This window comes from Pundamilia nyererei, unplaced genomic scaffold (genome assembly GCF_000239375.1).
Source record: "Pundamilia nyererei isolate P.nyererei 1_Seehausen unplaced genomic scaffold, PunNye1.0 scaffold00197, whole genome shotgun sequence".
NCBI classification, from domain to species: domain Eukaryota; kingdom Metazoa; phylum Chordata; class Actinopteri; order Cichliformes; family Cichlidae; genus Pundamilia; species Pundamilia nyererei.
The window spans coordinates 410,737-427,153 of NW_005187598.1; the positions used below are offsets into that span (position 1 = coordinate 410,737).

Below are 16,417 nucleotides of genomic sequence, written 5' to 3' on the forward strand. Positions count from 1 at the left end.
GTACGTCATTTGTAAACCAGCACTGGCCTAGTTAAGCCTGGTTATAGTTAGGGTGAGTTAGAGCTGTTTTCTTGCGTTGGCCTTGGCTCTCCATGAACTATGCTTCCTTCTGATAACATGTTGGCAATAAACCTTTTTAAAAACTGACCTCAACAGCCTCCTTATATTCCTTTTTCCAGTTTTATGTTAGTCTCCTCACCACTTAGACCTTCGTGGGGATGTAACATAATTGACTCTTGGCTTTCTCATTTTTTCTTCTTTTCTACAAACATTAGAAACCCAATTGTAAGTACAGTAGCACTGAATAAGAATACTGTCTTAGTGTGTTTGACCCTACATTTGCAAATGATTGTAAAATGTGTAGGCAAATCTAGTGCTGCAGTATAGATTACAGGACTGTTAAGTGTGACAAAGTTGGGTTTGCTGTAAAGCAGTGATGAGTCATGAGACACCAGATGGTTTAGAGACAAATTACTCTACAAATTTACTGTATTATTGATCAAACGAGTATAGTCCTGTATAAAAAAAGACTCAGGGTTTAGAGAACAAGGCACCACATTTAGTAGACAATGGTTTATATCCTTCTGATTGACCCATTCCACCTGCTTCCACTGCTGAAATCTATAAATTAACATGTCTGTAAAAAGGGAAAAGCATAAATGAACATTTCTGGTAGAAAGCTACAGTGCACAACAATAAGGATCAGCACAAACATACATAAATATTTGGCACCATATTCCTCAGTGTGATTAAGCTTTTTAAAAATATGACATTAATATCCAGGCCTGGACTAATTTCTAGACTCAAGAACTACAGGTTTACGCAGGGCTCTGGAATCTGTATTGCACTGGTGATTGATAAGTCTGCATACCAAAGTTTAAGCAGCAAAAGCATACGCACTTTATTGACCAAAGACACAAGGGAAAAACTATATACATTAGTATATATTCCCAACTTCCCCAACATCTAGAATAACAGAGTTTTTAAAAAATCCTGGTTTTGTAGGTTTTTTGTTTTTTCCCCCCCACCCATGCTCCAGGGTAACTGTCCATGAAAAGGTCCACAGCTCCAGGTCATCCAATCACACTCCAGTATATAGTGACAGGAAGTAGATGTACAGTAGGAAAATGGGATATATGAGAAGGGGCTTCTTTGTTTTAAATTCATCTCCGACAAGCAGTGAAGCAGCACTGTATGCAGCCCAGAAAACTCCAAAAAGCTGAAAGATGAGAAGACATTCATTCAACATTAAGAGCAAACAGCCACAGGGTGAAAGAACTTCATTGCTTATCTAAAAGCTACAATTATTAACAATTTTCTATCATGCTGTGGGTTATGAAAGACTCATTAGAAGACAAGCTTGTCAAGAACATACTGGCTGGAGTGCACAATTACAGCAATGCTCTAATAATGCCACCCTGCTCCGACATGATAGAATTGACCCAGTTTGTGTCCCTGACTTTGCTTGCATACTGCATGAACCAAGCAGTGGATATTTTCCTTTAGAGTAAAGGAGTGAATTTGGAACCAGGGACTATGGAGGACTAACAAGGCTCTCTATTTTTTTATTCATACATTTCTATCCGCTTGTCATGAGGAGAAATGAGGAAACTGTCATAGGCGCATCAGTGTCTGTCACGTTTATGAAGCTCTGTTCACACCAACATGTTTTTGGACTGTTTCGTCCACACTGAGACGGCGTTGTTGGTCAGGTAACACGCTCTCCAAAGCTCAATCGGAGGCTCTTGAAAACTAACGCATTTTAGTCATGTGATGCAGTCATGTGACCAATTCAACTAAGATGGCGGACGGCATTACACAGCAGCCCTATTGAAGATTAATTCTGATTCTAATATCAGTTTGTACATGCTCCAGAAGACGCAATGTTTCCTCAGAGCAACTTTGTACTCGTGTTACTCGCAGCAACAACTCCACCTCATTGTCTATTTGAACAACTCGGTGCTTTTCCTCAACATTCTGCCGCGACGCTTCAAAGAGCCGGAAAATAAATGGCAGAAGGAAATGACGCAGGTCGAATTGCCCTATGTTTCACGCATGCGCACTACAGGAAGGTGAGTGTTTTCAGTGTGGACGAACTCTCGGAAACGATTGAAAATGATAGTGTGGACGCAGAGTGTTTTCGAATTTATCCGGATCAGTGTAGATGTAGCCTATGTAGCCCTCTCACTTACTCTCTACAATGATCTGAACACCAGCTTACTAGACTAGACCAGCTCAGCACGTGTTTGAGCCGTCTCTGCTTCCTACAATCTTTACAAAATACCCATACATGCATAGCACTACCGATTTGCTGTCATAATCATGTTCTTTATTTACATCTTTCATTTTGCTGTAGCCTATGAGCCAGGTTGTAACAACATGAAAACATAAGACACTTGTTTATTAAAGCGACTCACTTTGACTAGTGTAGAAACCACCTCGAAGCCTCCAATCACTAAGAGCAGAGGGGCTATGACGATGAGAGGAAGAAGGGAATACCCAATCACTCCAAGGACCTGACCGTATGAAACCTGGAGAACAAAAGCATTTCTTATCCTCTGTATGTACAAGTTAGAGTTAACTTCAAGTGCTGCAGGTGTCAGCTGGATTTACCTCCCCACCAAGAACACGAGCCAGCAGGAAGATGGTTAGTGATCCAAATATCCAGATGGTGATGATCCAAGACACAACCTGTGAATGCAAAGAACAGGTTGGTGTTGACACTGAATTATGCCACAGTGAGTATAAAAGAGTATCCAGCTAGTACATTATACATATGTCTGACGCAGATGCATATAATGTAGAGGATGCAAAGTACTGTCTAGTGAAGTGTTGGTCTACACAAAAGGACGTGGTTGGTTCAAAGGAAAGGTTGTATTTAATCCGATTAATTAGCACAATGTACTCAAGTTTCCACTGGACACATTTTCAATCTGTCCTTTCCAAATGTCACTTGGCACAAACAAAATGCCGTGTTTTTCATCAGATATCTGTCAAGAAGCCAGATGGGACTAAATAAGAACTATAACCAACAGCATATACAAACTAAAATCAACTCATCCTCAATGCAAACTTTTATCTTTGTAATAAAATAAATCAACTGCACTAAGTTACAAGATCTTCTCTCACTCAAGCAACTCTGTTCTCTGCTGGTGGAAAGAGGTACAAACAATGAACCCGAGTTGGTGTGTACCTGACATATTTCACCTTACCAAACAAAACCAGGTAATAGGCCTAACCGAATTCAGCAAACAGAGAAACAAAGCAGCCGATCATCACAGTCCTCTTCCACAGGGGAAATTCCCTCAACAATGAAACGTAACACAGGTCTGCAACCAAAAAACTGCATACGAGTGTTTCTTATAGATTTGTACTCGCTGAAACCGGGAAAAATATTTTTAAAATTCCTTCTCGTCGCGTTTTCTTGCAAAACTCATGTTTTTAGTTTGACTCAGCGTAGAATTTTTAAACTGAAATCTGAGTTAAAAACCATATCCCATAATGATTTCTTACATTAATGTAATATTTCTAAGAGCGAGACTCCAGAGAAATACAAACAGAAAATGGGAGGAAAGGGAAGCGTGTTGGGAGCATCAAAGAGAAGCTTTCACAGACAAGAGTAAACGTGTAGTGTTACATCTATCATGAACGAATCGTTTTTTGTTTCTTCGTTCAATCATAAGAAAAATGATGCATAGTTAATTGTAACAAAATATTGACTTGTTTCATCGCTGTTGTGCTTTTTTAAGACGTGTCCAAATTCATGGGCTGCATCCTCCTGAGGACCCGGCCTTCGCGGTCTACGTGGGCCAGGTCCTCAGGAGGATGCAGCCCATGAATTTGGAAGGCCGGGTCCTCAGGACTCGGGTAGGCCGGAAGTAAACGGCCGTGAAATGGGACGGTCTCACCTTCAGATTAGCGTCACCGCTGTCTCTGTGGAGTTTAATAAACTCGGCCGTCTGCTTCTTGCTATCTAAAATATAACAGCACACTGGAGTAAACTCTCGACCGTCTCATACTTCTGTTTAATAAGTTTTCTGTTTGACGTTTAGTCAGCTGTGTGAAAACCAAGGAGGAACCCACCCGGGGGATTCATAAAGTTTTATTTTATCTAATCTAATAATTTTAATCTCAGCCAAACTGACTGACTCACGAACAAATAAAACACTGAAAAAAGCCCAACAATAACATTTTTAGGTTGTCTAAGTGACTTATATATCACGTTTAACCTGAGAAGCGAAAGTCCGCAGTGATCTGAAAATGATGTGCCGGGAGTTGTGCCGTTCTCGGCGGCTTCAGTGACCCTCGAGCTCCCGGCGAGCTGTCGAGCTGGTGGGTAACAGACGCCTCCGAAAACATCGAAGCACTTTTGCAAATATGGGATATCTTGATAAACCGAGCAGATATTTGATGTTTACACAACTATTTTCTCGCCTGACAATATGTTAAAAGTTTATTTTGTGACCCAGAAAGAATAAGAGTAATTTTAAAACTTAGTAGCGGCCGCCATTGTTGGAAACTGGAGTTTGGCTGGGCCACACTATGAATTCTGGGATATGGTAGGCCACGAAGGACACACCCGACCCATCCTTCAAATGCGGTGAAAATGAGGACGCATTTGTCGGCTGCATTCGGAGGAGTCTACGCATTTGGACAGCCTTCGGCGCGTCGCTGTGACGTAATCGGTCTACAAATGCGGCCTCAGGAGGATCAGCCCATGAATTTGGACACGACCTTAATGTAAATTCTTTGTGTTTTGCAAAAAAACTGTTTGCGATGGAGGGAGATCATGTTTGGATTCAGCACCCTACAAACATCAAATTTACCTAAAATATCCCACGCAGCTGAAAAAATATATAAATATTTTTTGCAGACCTGTGCAATCCGTCTTCATTTTCACAGACTCACTGCTTCCACTGCTCACCATAGGACTGGAGCTACTTTTGTTGTTCAGGAAGTAATCCTAGCTATTACAAGTCTGGGCGGTAGAAACGTTATATGGTAGAAACGATATGAATTTGGCCAACGGCAGAGATTTTGACTATACAGCTCTACCGCATGTTGATGATGTCATCAAGCTGCACCTGTTTTGATTGAAAGCATCGCAGTGGCTGCAAGCATGGAGCTTACACGTGGGGACTGCATTTATATAGCGCTTTACAATTCCACTATTCATTCACTGTCACATTCACACACTGGTGGAGGCAAACCACAGTTGTAGCTACAGCTTCCCTGGGGCAGCCCCTCTGGCCATCACCAGTAGGGTAAAGTGTCTTGCCCAAGGACACAATGACCAAGACAGACAGAGCTGGGGATCAAACCGGCAACCTTCCGGTTACAAGATGAGCTTCCCAACCCCCTGAACCACGGTCGACCGGTGCTCATAAAGAAGACCGGTGCAACGCATTTGGACCTGGTTTGGGTTTAAGCGGATGATGATGATGATGGTCTTGCTGTAGTTTGAACATGTTTGAATGAAGCGACACAGCTGTGTTTCTTGTGTCCTCCTCACCCTGAACTGTCCATAGATGGAGATCATGGAGAAGAGCAGCACCACAGCCAGAGGGCCCCAGAAGTCTGGGTTGTCTCGAACCACCTGCCGGTTGTAACCCAGTGATGGCATTGGCATCAGCACACATCGAATCTTGTAATAGATGTCCTTTATATCAATGTCCAGCTCCTCCCTGTTCAAAAAAAAGCACAACAAGATGACATGATCATCACTGGTGTTAGAGTCAAGTCTAACCCAGTCAGTTTCAATGGTGAAGATCACAAAAACAGGATCTACAGATGTGCATGTGTTTTGAGCAAGCAGCACAAGGTGAACTGAACTGTTCAGAAGCAGTGGAACAATACAACTGTCCAGCCCTTCACCTTAACGGGGATCTATTGTTTTATTCCTCTGATATACATCTTGTTCCAATAGTGCATGCTTGTATTGTGTACTCTGATGTCTGTGTTATTCCATAGAGCAGGAACATCTCTGTCACACTGCTCTGGGTTCGGGTAGAGAATAAGTTCCCCGTAAGTAATCCTACAGTTTCAACATCTCAGTACAATTATAAAAAAGCAGAAACATTTCACTACAAGTACTCCCAGTTATCTAAAAGAAGTCTACACAGTGCAGACTTGGATGACATTTTTTGGGGGGGAAAGATAACCCACTATATAAGTTTATTGTAAAGATTAGCCAAGTTGATGTGAGTCATAATACAACACACTTAAAAGCACTATGGCTGTTCCTACAAAATAAAACCACCATGCACTTACAGAAGAGGTTTGCTCTCTTCATTGTCCTCTTCCTCCACCTCCAGCAGCCAGCCGTAGCCTCGTTGTCTCAGGAAGGTGGTGGCATACGGGTCCTTCCCACTGTCACTGCCTATATTCAGTTTAACATCTGGAGTGCTGATGGTGCCGCTGAGTTCTGAGGATGACATATTTGTTTACATCGTGTCACGTGTGCTTTTAGACTGGCATGAATCCAGAAATACACACTGCAAGATGTATGACAAAACAGCTTTAAGTCCACTATAACCAGTTCTCACTCTCAATGCAGCCTTACCAAGCTGACCAATAATCGTCCCAATTAAAATTAGGATGTCAAAGTAAACATTAGTGGCAGCGCCACTCTAAACATAAAGAGTGAGACCGATGCAGGCAAAGGTTAAATCTTTTTTTTATAAGGAAGATATTCCAGCGCACTCGCCTGACATGTTTAACAAGCCCCTGTCCAATCAGTGCAGTTACACACACAGGGGATGGGACTAGGAATCGAGAACCGGTTCCCAGGAGTTCAGTTCCTTGGAAATGTTAGTCTGTTTATCTATTGATCTTGCTTACTTGATTGGAATTTGCATGTCAGAGGAGGAAAATACGAGCACAGTGTACAGCATGGATATGGACTAAGTCAAGAACCTGAGTGAACTCTGACCCCAAGCAGCCAGACCCTGAACTTCAACAGGCAACAAACAGCCTCCATTGTTACCTTCTGTAACGTTTCTGTACAGCAGAATCACTGTGGGGCTTTGAAGCGTCTTTGTACTGGTTTTCATTTTGGTTTGCTGTTTTCAGCTTTGTGTTCATATCCAAATACTGTAGCCTCAGGTTTATATTGTTCAACGGCAATTATGAGACAATGTGCTCCACCCATTTTATAGAGTTACATAAAATAACATTATTTTCTCCTTTGAGTAATAAAGTAACGTACTGCGTTACTTTTTATCCAAAAAGGTATTGCGGCCTAAATCACTGATCGAAAATCACGTATGTGTTCAACCCGGATGACATATAGTGACTATGAAAGCCATAACATGTGACCCATTCACAGTAACCACTGTGGACGGATGAATTTGGATGAGAGTGAAATGTTTCATCCCAGATAAAAGTGACCACGTACAGCAAGCCTTGACGTGGAAACAAAACCCTCCGCATCATAACAGCAGCAACCAGACCCTCACCCAGGAGAGACTCAGTCACTTACTCCATCACAATTTAAGTAGCAACATTTAATTTCTGGTTTAGCCAGTAAACTTGGTACTCGGCAGCTACGTTCTCCACCAGCCACGTATCAGTGCTGAAGTTATTTAGCAAAGCTAAATGACAGACTGTCTACCTGTGAAATACTGTGTACCAATTACTCAGAAATGCAGAGTCAGCCCACAGCAAAGTGCTATTTCTTAGTGTGGATGGATCTACGCCTGGGTATCTAATCTAACTCGAGACAAAAAAATAAACGACGTGAGCAGGTACGAGGCTAGCTCTTTTCAGGCCTGCTAGCTGCGTAGCTCTGCTAGCGATAGCCTACCTTCAGCCTCGGTCGAAGACACGAACGTGAAATCTCCGTTGGTGGGAGAGAACTGCATGTTTCAGTTTCTATTACTGCCACACGCCTTGGCTCCACAGAAATTGCATTTAGTGACACGTTAATAAAGCTGTCATTGGTCACAACTCTTCAGTGAAGTTCAACTACCGCATCTTGTTTTCTTTCCGACGTTGTGCGCTTGGACGTAAGCAGGAAGTGCAGATGATGCTAGAAAAGAGTACACGTCTTGTGATGCATTCATGTCTAATCGTGATGGTCGGAAACTATCAGAAAACCTTTGTTAAGTTCAGTGTGCAGAATATATGCAGGGGTGGAGGGAAGGGGATCCACAAAATAATTCAGGAACCACACGTGGTCTTTTATACTCTAAAGCCTGGTGGCGTATTTACGTCAATTTAACAAATTATAGATTAATTATAATTTCAGCTAAACGTCAGAACTTGACAACAGCCTTTAATAAAATGTTGTTTTTTTGTTTTTGAGTATTTTGTTGATGAAGTTAATGTACGCCATATTCTCAGTCTAACGTTTTCCTCTGCAGACACATGTGATGGGTACAAACTGTTAAATATCCCGCTTAATACCCCTTAAATCCTGTTCGTACTGTACTGTGTCGTTAAGTGCTTAATGATATTAGGGCTACGAAAATCCATCAGAACAAAATGTTGTTAATTTGAAAAAATGAACAGTGCCCCAAGTACTGCAAAGCCTGAGTGTATTTTGTGCAAAGTAGAGTTCAGTGTGTTTTGAGGGTATTTAAAGCCAGGTCATAGATCATAGGCTCTCATCTACATCCAGCCGAGTGTGATCTGCTCACACTTGCCTGCAGTGCACATTTTTACGTGATTCTTTTTCAGCTTGGTATGGGAGATATTTTGCTACCAGATATATTATTATTATTATTATTATTATTATTATTATTATTATTATTATCTTTATTTAACCAGGAGATTTCATTCTTAAGATAGCAAATGAATTTACACATACATTTTGGTTTAAGAAAGAAAGCAAAATTCACAGATGCATTTGAACATGTCTTCTTCGCTTTTGCCAATGACTGTTTTCTACAGTTGGACTTTTGGATCCAGCCTCTAGTGGCCCTTTGGAGGAACTGCAGTATTACAGGAGGTTAGCACTCTGTACCGGCGTACTTCGTTTCGCAAAGAGGCGGGTAAACAGTGTAACGGGACAGAAACATGGAGCCAATGGCATGTCGTCGAATCTCTGGTGGTGTTCCCACAGCCGCGACTAATGTGGAAGATTTGAGTTGCACCCACATCAACGAGATACGGGTCGTTACAGCAGCCCTATGGACACGACGTAGCGTCACGCCGGTGATGTTTTGAAGCACACTCCCTTTTCTATTACGTTCCCTGCCTCTTAGTGACTCTAGCCAATAGCAACATCTCCTACTGAAATACTTCTTTTGGCGCTAAAACCAAAGTCCCTCTAGTTTTCTGTCGTCGAGGGCTCTGTTGGTGTCGCTAATTTCGAGAAAAAGGTAAGTTTAACTTTTAACCTTTAGTCGAATTACGTTAAACTGCTTTTGCGTGTTCTCGTCTGAGGAGAAATGTACACTGACATCAGTTGTAGAGCCAAGAAACTGTCCAGTTTTGTCCTTTTCCCGACCAGCTACCTTTTAAACGACATACGATAACAAGGCGTTTCCAGTGTGATTTTCATCTGTTGAGCGCATTCAAAGCAGAAACGTCTGCGCTGACTTATCGTTGTTATTGTTACGGAGCGGGAATCGAGCAGCTCACGTGCAAATTATCAGACAAACATGAATAATTCACACGTGCTCATGAATGAACTGATGTGTTAACGCCGCTGAACGCTGTTTACCACTACGTTTATATTTACACGATACAAGTGTGACAACTTTATAGCTAAAGCTAGTTTAAAAAAAACAAAACAACGTGTGGCATTTAGATCTAAATCCGGTTTACTGTGCATGTGGCTTTAACATTAGCAAAAGGAAAGTAAATCTGAAGCCTTCAAACAATTCTTAAGTGAAATAGCAGGTAGCACAATATTAGTCACTGTAGGTTTGGAGGATATTTTTGGTTGCATTGATATATCTGCTGAGTATGGGTAGACAGAATTATCAACAAGCAAATCCATATCGGCCCAGGATTTTGGAATTGATGCATCAGAAGAAACCTCCATTTGTGACATAGTGCTGTTAAACCTGTATTTAGTCCACAAAGTCCATTTTAGTTGAAGGTGTCCACGCTAGATGCACCCTCTCTGAAGGTGTTCTTTATCCCTTACTGATGATGATTTCTCATGTTCAGAATCGGCGTGGCACCGATCACTGGCTCAAAATGGGAATCTCTGGACTGCTGCAGTTCATCAAAGATGCAGCAGAGCCCGTCAATGTGAAAAAATACAAAGGCCAGACGGTAGCTGTGGACACCTACTGTTGGCTGCATAAAGGAGCTTTCTCGTGTGCTGAGAAACTTGCTAAAGGAGAACCGACTGACCAGTAAGCAGTTGTGCTATTTTCAATCAATTAAAACGACCCTGTTGTTGTAGGGTCTTTATCTGTTGTTTTGATTTGGCACAATGCAAATAAAACCAAAGTGAACTAAAGGTGTTCTGAATGAGGCTGTTTTCTGATTAGGAATGGCCTAAAGTCTAGAACTGACAGTGGTGTTGAATTTGCCCCATCCAGGTATGTGTGGTACTGCATGAAATTTGTGGACATGCTCTTGACCTTCAGTGTTAAGCCCATACTGGTGTTTGATGGACGCAATCTGCCTTCAAAACAGGAGGTGGAAAAGGCTCGCAGAGAGTGAGTATTTACTTTTATTTGCTTCTCGCTGTAAACATATACATTTGAACAAGTTTAACCTAAAGTGAGAACAATCACAACTCTTGGGATCCTGATAGTTTCTGAGGAATTTGCGATGCATCCAGATAGAAAGAAACCAATACAGTACACTTCATTACAAAGGCTGGGCTTTTAAAGAAGAAAGAACACATAGGAGCAGTCTTACTGAGAGCAACACAAAATGATGTTTTCATGTTTAAGACACTCGAAAGAGCGTCAGTTTTGTGACTGCATGAGATATGTAGGAGTTTCTCTTACGGAAGGATGTGTTCAAAATTTATCATGCAAACCTGATTTTTGGGTTGTAGTGTGGTATTTATAGCAAATTGCACTAAAAAAGCATGCCTGATGCGTTTGTGATAATTGCTTCTAGGAATGATTATTTAGAACAGAGCCACTCACTCAAACTGTCAGTCAAAGCTGTGGGCACAACACCGTGGTTCTTTCCTAAAACTCGGCCTGTTGGCTAACTTTGCCATGATTGCACTGGTGCGCCTGGATTTTTTTTTTTTTTTCCTTTGGGTTTATACAAATTTTTCAACTGCGTTGCTTAACACCGCAGTTTTACTTGTGCTGGAAGTGCTTCACTGAGTTGAAATGTAAACTTAAAACATCTCAAGATATATGAAATAAAAAGAAAATCTAAATTGGAAGGACCTCAAAGTGTCCCACAGTTTTCAAACATCTCAGTACCTGAGCAGCTCGATATCTATGGACTCTCCTCCATTGCAGTCACGTGCCCCTCAGATGGCCAACTCCTGTAATTTTGCCCCCTTTTTTCTTCTTCTTCTTTCTTTTTTCCCAGTGTGTCAGCAATGACACCATAAACATGGCACACGTGACATCATGACTGTACGTGGGTTTACGTTCAAGCCATTTTTCTTGTGAAGAATTATTTCAGACTTGAAGTTAGTGAACAGAACATCTTCTTTAGAAACATCGTAGGTAATGTTAACCGTAATCATCATGTCGGCCTCCTGACGGCCTGTTTGCTGCTGAAAGGCCGTGGGGAGCGGGGACACTGGGCAGTGCATTTATCGCAGCATATGTGTTTTCTGGATACACTGTGCTTTTTCAGCGTTTCAATTGGAAACTTATTAGCACCAGTCACAAATGCAGTATTGTCAGCCATGGTCTCTCCACACTCACCACAGGAAATGCAGTGCATCATGTTGTCAGCTTTACTGTATCTTAGCCGGGGAAAGTGGACAAGCCGCTCTCTTCCAAATGTATACACTACCCCCTTTTACTCTCAGTCCATCATATGTGGCTCATTATCTGATGCCGTCTCTGGACCAGTGTTGGACATAAGCTGAGAGGTCGATGGCTCCGTGTCATGAATTTCAGACGGATCAGGCCTTAATGAAAAGGTTATCGAGTGTTCTTTTCATCTTTTCTCCTTCCCCACAGCTACATCCGCCTCTGGGCCTAGGCTGCTCACCTCTCTCTATCTGCCTGCACTTTCAAACGTACTCCACCCTTGACTGTTTGTGATTGGTTTCGATCAGGGGTCCCCAATCCCAGTCCACGAGGGCCGGTGTCCCTGCAGGTTTTAGATGTGTCCTTGATCCATCACAGCTGATTTAAATGGCTAAATTACCTCCTCAACATGTCTTGAAGTTCTCCAGAGGCTGGTAATGAACTAATCATGTGATTCAGGTGTGTTGACCCAGGGTGAGATCTAAAACCTGCAGGGACACCGGCCCTCGTGGACTGGGATTGGGGACCCCTGGTTTAGATCATGATATGGGAATAATGTGTTTGTTGACCACACGCAGACTTTCAGAGTTTCTGTGAAGGTTCCCGAGCAATGAGCACACATCCCCATCACAAACAAATACTTTAACTTCATGAAGCAAAAGATGTCCAAAACCACATCCTTGACGAGGGAGCTGAGCTGTACCTGTGACTGTCCTAATTTTTTCTTTCCTGCTAACAGTGACACCACAGCATCGTATCGTATGGTTTCAAATCATGACTGTCACTTCCTTCCACCTCACGTTGTATGCCCTCAGTTTGATTTCACTTCTGTACTTTTCAGACGCAGAGAAACCAACCTACAAAAAGGGAGACAGCTGCTACGTGAGGGCAAACTGTCCGAGGCCAGAGAGTGTTTTAACCGCTGTGTTAACATCACCCCGGCTATGGCTCATAACCTGATTAAGGTGGGGTTCTTCTCCTTATTCGATCGACCTATGAGCGCTCACACGCGACGTATGAAGTGCTTCTGGTAATCACTGTCACCTATCGTGTGAACTTGTTCTGTGACAGCGGTGTTTGACGCATGCTTTTAATCTTAAACCCACACTCACACAAATGCATTTTCACTTGACGCCGTCTTTGTCTGGATTAGCATTTGATCCCATGCTCTCTGCATTTTAAGCTTCTTTCCTCTTTCTTTCTTGTGCCTCTTATCTATTTCTGGTGTTTCTACTTACTAGGGCCAAGATTTTAAATCTTGATATAAGATATTTATCGTCCTGACAACAATATCATTATAACAAATATATATCACAACAAATTCACATTTTCTGTGAAATTCTGTGAATCTCGGGGAACTTGGCTTGTGTGAAGTGTTTTCAGCTGGGCGTCGTGTAGCTCTTTTTGCTTCTCATCTGTAAACTCTCGCCGTCCTCCGTCATGTGATTCTTGCGTAGGCGGTAGAAGAGGTTGTTGTGCTTGAGTCTGCGGTGGGGACCAGTTTGTGCCTTAATCTGCATAGTGCAGTTTTCTGGTCCGTGTCAGACTTCTCATAACCAAACCACGTCCATGAGGTAGCCCCTCGTTTAGGAATAAGGTCCTCGATGTGTTTTGACTGGTCCTTCTATTTGTTATCACTTCAGTTTATTTTGAAAAACCTCAACAGGATCTTCAGCTTTATTGTGAAAGGTTTATGTGGGGGGGAAAAAAAACAAGCAGACGGCGAAGCCCCAGGCTGGGGTTACCGGCGTTGTTGCTAACGACAAAGCTAAAACCTTGTCTGTCCGCAGTGCGGTTATTTTAACTATAAGAGAACGACAGAACTTTAAGAAATGAATATAACCATGAAAACATGAAAACATTACCGTAAACACCATGAAACGAACGATAGATGTTTTCATGTCATCATCCGATATATCGTTATATCAAACAACCCTACTACTTATTTTTTACCTGATATAGTTACATTTTTACTTTGCGTTATTTTGATATCATATTTGCTCTATCCTGCTGTATCCTATAATTCTTATTGTATGTTGTTGTATGCCTTTATTCCTGTGTTTCTCTTGCTGCACTGAGCATGTGCATGACAAAAGAATTTCCCTCAGGATAAATAAAGTTCTTCTTATCTTATGTACTGCACGTGCTTCTGTAAATGGGAAACAAATGGTTTGTTGCTTAATTAGCAATAAAATCTATACTTTCTGTGGAGAAAGTTAGGTATCACAAAGTGACCGAGTCATCCTCTCGAAAAAAAGTCTCCATCTTTGCTTGTTTATGCATAAACACTCCAAAAAAACCTTTAGTGGTCTAAAACTGTTTGCATGTGCAGAAAATACTAAAATGCATTTGCAAAAATTGTCGTGTAAAGGTGAAGAAAGGCTTGTTTTGGTGTGTTCTTGGACCAGGCTGCAAGGGCGAGAGGCGTGGACTGTGTTGTGGCTCCGTATGAAGCTGATGCTCAGCTGGCTTACCTCAGTAAATCTGGTTTGGCCCAGGCGGTCATCACAGAGGACTCTGACTTGCTGGCATTTGGGTGCAAAAAGGTATCTAAACTCAGGAGGTGCATTTCCAGCTGCATGCATGCAACACCATATGTCAGTGAAGAATGAATTGATTTTAAACCTAGTGTAATCTCTAATTAGCAGGAGCAAACAGCACTGTGTTAAAGATGAATCTGTCTCTTTTTTTTTTCTTTTCATTCACAGGTTATTCTAAAGATGGACAAGCAGGGCAATGGCCTGGAGATAGACCAAAGCAACCTCGGCCGCTGCCGATCCTTGGGGAATGTTTTCACTGAGGAAAAGTTCCGCTACATGTGCATCCTCTCTGGCTGTGACTATCTTGCCTCTCTGCATGGCATCGGTCTGGGCAAAGCCTGCAAGCTGCTGCAGCTTGCCAAAGACCCTGATATACTGAGGGTAGGACAGGCCGAAACCATGAAGTCATCAATTTAGATATTTTATTGATCATGTTTGGGCATTTACAGTATATACAATAATCCTACTTATAAGAAAATCATGTGTTAAATGTCGGCTGTCTTTTCTTGTCCCTCACAGCCAAGTAGCTGTGGCACATGGCTGCCGGAGAGCAGAGCTTTCTTCCTGTTAGAAGGACGTCTTTGCTTCCTGCTAAGTGCTTGCCTCTTTAAGGAGGTTGTGTGATTGCCGGGGTTTCATTTTTCGTCTTTAGCTTATACTATAAAGTGCCTCAAGGCAATTGTTCTGACTCTTGTGAATTAGAAATAAAATATATAAACAAAATTGAATTGAAAATGAAATGAACCCTGTCCACCCCACCCCTAAGATGCCATAGTTGTTATTCTATACACGCTCTTAATTGGTGACAATGACAGTTATTTTCATCACATCTGATCGACTGCTCATCTTCCTGTCAGGTAATCAGAAAGATGGGCCAGTACCTGAAGATGAGTCTCGTCGTTCCCGAGCAGTACATCGAGGGATTTGTCAGAGCCAATAACACCTTTCTCTATCAGCTGGTTTTTGATCCCGTCAGGAGGAAGGTCGTGCCCCTCAACCCATACCCAGAGCACATTGACCCAGCCACGCTGAGCTATGCTGGACTGTATCCTCGTGTCCTGTAGCACATCTGCTCTTATCTCCACTCGTGTTTGATTTAGTGAGGTGACTTGAGTAAGTTGCCTGCCTTGGCCTGTCCAGTGTTTTGTCCTTGATGTTAAATTCAGTCATTTAGGGGATGATAAGGGCTTGCAAATGGCCTTGGGAAACCTTGACATCAACAGCATGGAGAGGATCGATGACTTCAGCCCAGACAAACCTATTCCACAGGTACTGGATCATGGTCAGTCAAAGGTGTTAAAATAAAGTGTTATTTTTAATATAGAACAACTTTCCAAACCTCATTTCAGCAATGCAAAGGCCGCAGTCACAGCTGGAACTACTCACCGGCCTCCACAGGGCCGAGTATATGGAGCAGAGGCTTTACGCCAGCCACCGCGGAACCTGCCCGGCCCCCAACCTCTCCAGACAGGCCTCCCTCCACCAGGGGGAAGAAGAGAGTCATCAACCTGGATGGCCTAAGGATACCCTGCAGAGAGCTGCAGGTGAAGAGGCCCGGAGAGGGTGAGATCGTCCTGCTGTGCTTATGTTGTGTAGTGGAATGTAACGAAGTACAAATCTGTTCTGTATCTACGTTTCATGCCTCTGTTTATTTACCGTGTTTCAGTATGTGAAGCATAGCTGAAACAATTAGCACGAAGATATTTTCATGTAGAAATACTAAACATTACACTATTGAGCTACATTAAACCGTGCAGCTTGGCTGATATCCATGTTAATGTTGTACATTTATTTTGCAGGTAATTCATTTGTTTGGACAGTTTTGTTGACACGAAGCCTGAAGTTGGTTTAGTTTGACAGATTTCAACATCCACTAGGAAACTAGTACACAGACCTAGATAAAATATTATCCGCCCTTTATAGTAGAGCTGGGCGATATAACGATATGTATCGCGATATAACTTTTTCTCGATAAAAAAATTAAACTATCGCGATAGACCTCGCCGCTCTTGTCCTCTT

The 16,417-nt window shown here is 42.2% G+C and overlaps 2 protein-coding genes across 2 annotated transcripts in view; one reads left to right on the forward strand and one right to left on the reverse strand.

Moving 5' to 3' along the window:
* Positions 1–537: 537 nt before the first annotated feature.
* Positions 538–8,137, reverse strand: yipf4 (Yip1 domain family, member 4). The gene is made up of 6 exons (XM_005747427.1): positions 7,805–8,137; positions 6,271–6,424; positions 5,513–5,684; positions 2,614–2,691; positions 2,418–2,531; positions 538–1,219 (listed from the first exon to the last, which is right to left on the reverse strand). Exons 1-6 carry the CDS (start codon positions 7,860–7,862, stop codon positions 1,082–1,084), a joined length of 714 nt encoding a protein of 237 aa, XP_005747484.1. The 5' UTR covers positions 7,863–8,137; the 3' UTR covers positions 538–1,081.
* Positions 8,138–8,897: 760 nt separating this feature from the next.
* exo1 (exonuclease 1) overlaps positions 8,898–16,417 on the forward strand; it is a 19,617-nt gene continuing 12,097 nt past the window's right edge. Inside the window, exons 1-9 of the mRNA XM_005747428.1 lie at positions 8,898–9,323; positions 10,120–10,310; positions 10,500–10,619; positions 12,700–12,823; positions 14,267–14,404; positions 14,567–14,779; positions 15,256–15,443; positions 15,565–15,667; positions 15,748–15,961. Coding sequence (XP_005747485.1) covers positions 10,150–10,310; positions 10,500–10,619; positions 12,700–12,823; positions 14,267–14,404; positions 14,567–14,779; positions 15,256–15,443; positions 15,565–15,667; positions 15,748–15,961 — 1,261 coding nt within the window. The 5' untranslated portion in view covers positions 8,898–9,323; positions 10,120–10,149. The remainder of the gene's footprint in view (positions 9,324–10,119; positions 10,311–10,499; positions 10,620–12,699; positions 12,824–14,266; positions 14,405–14,566; positions 14,780–15,255; positions 15,444–15,564; positions 15,668–15,747; positions 15,962–16,417) is intronic.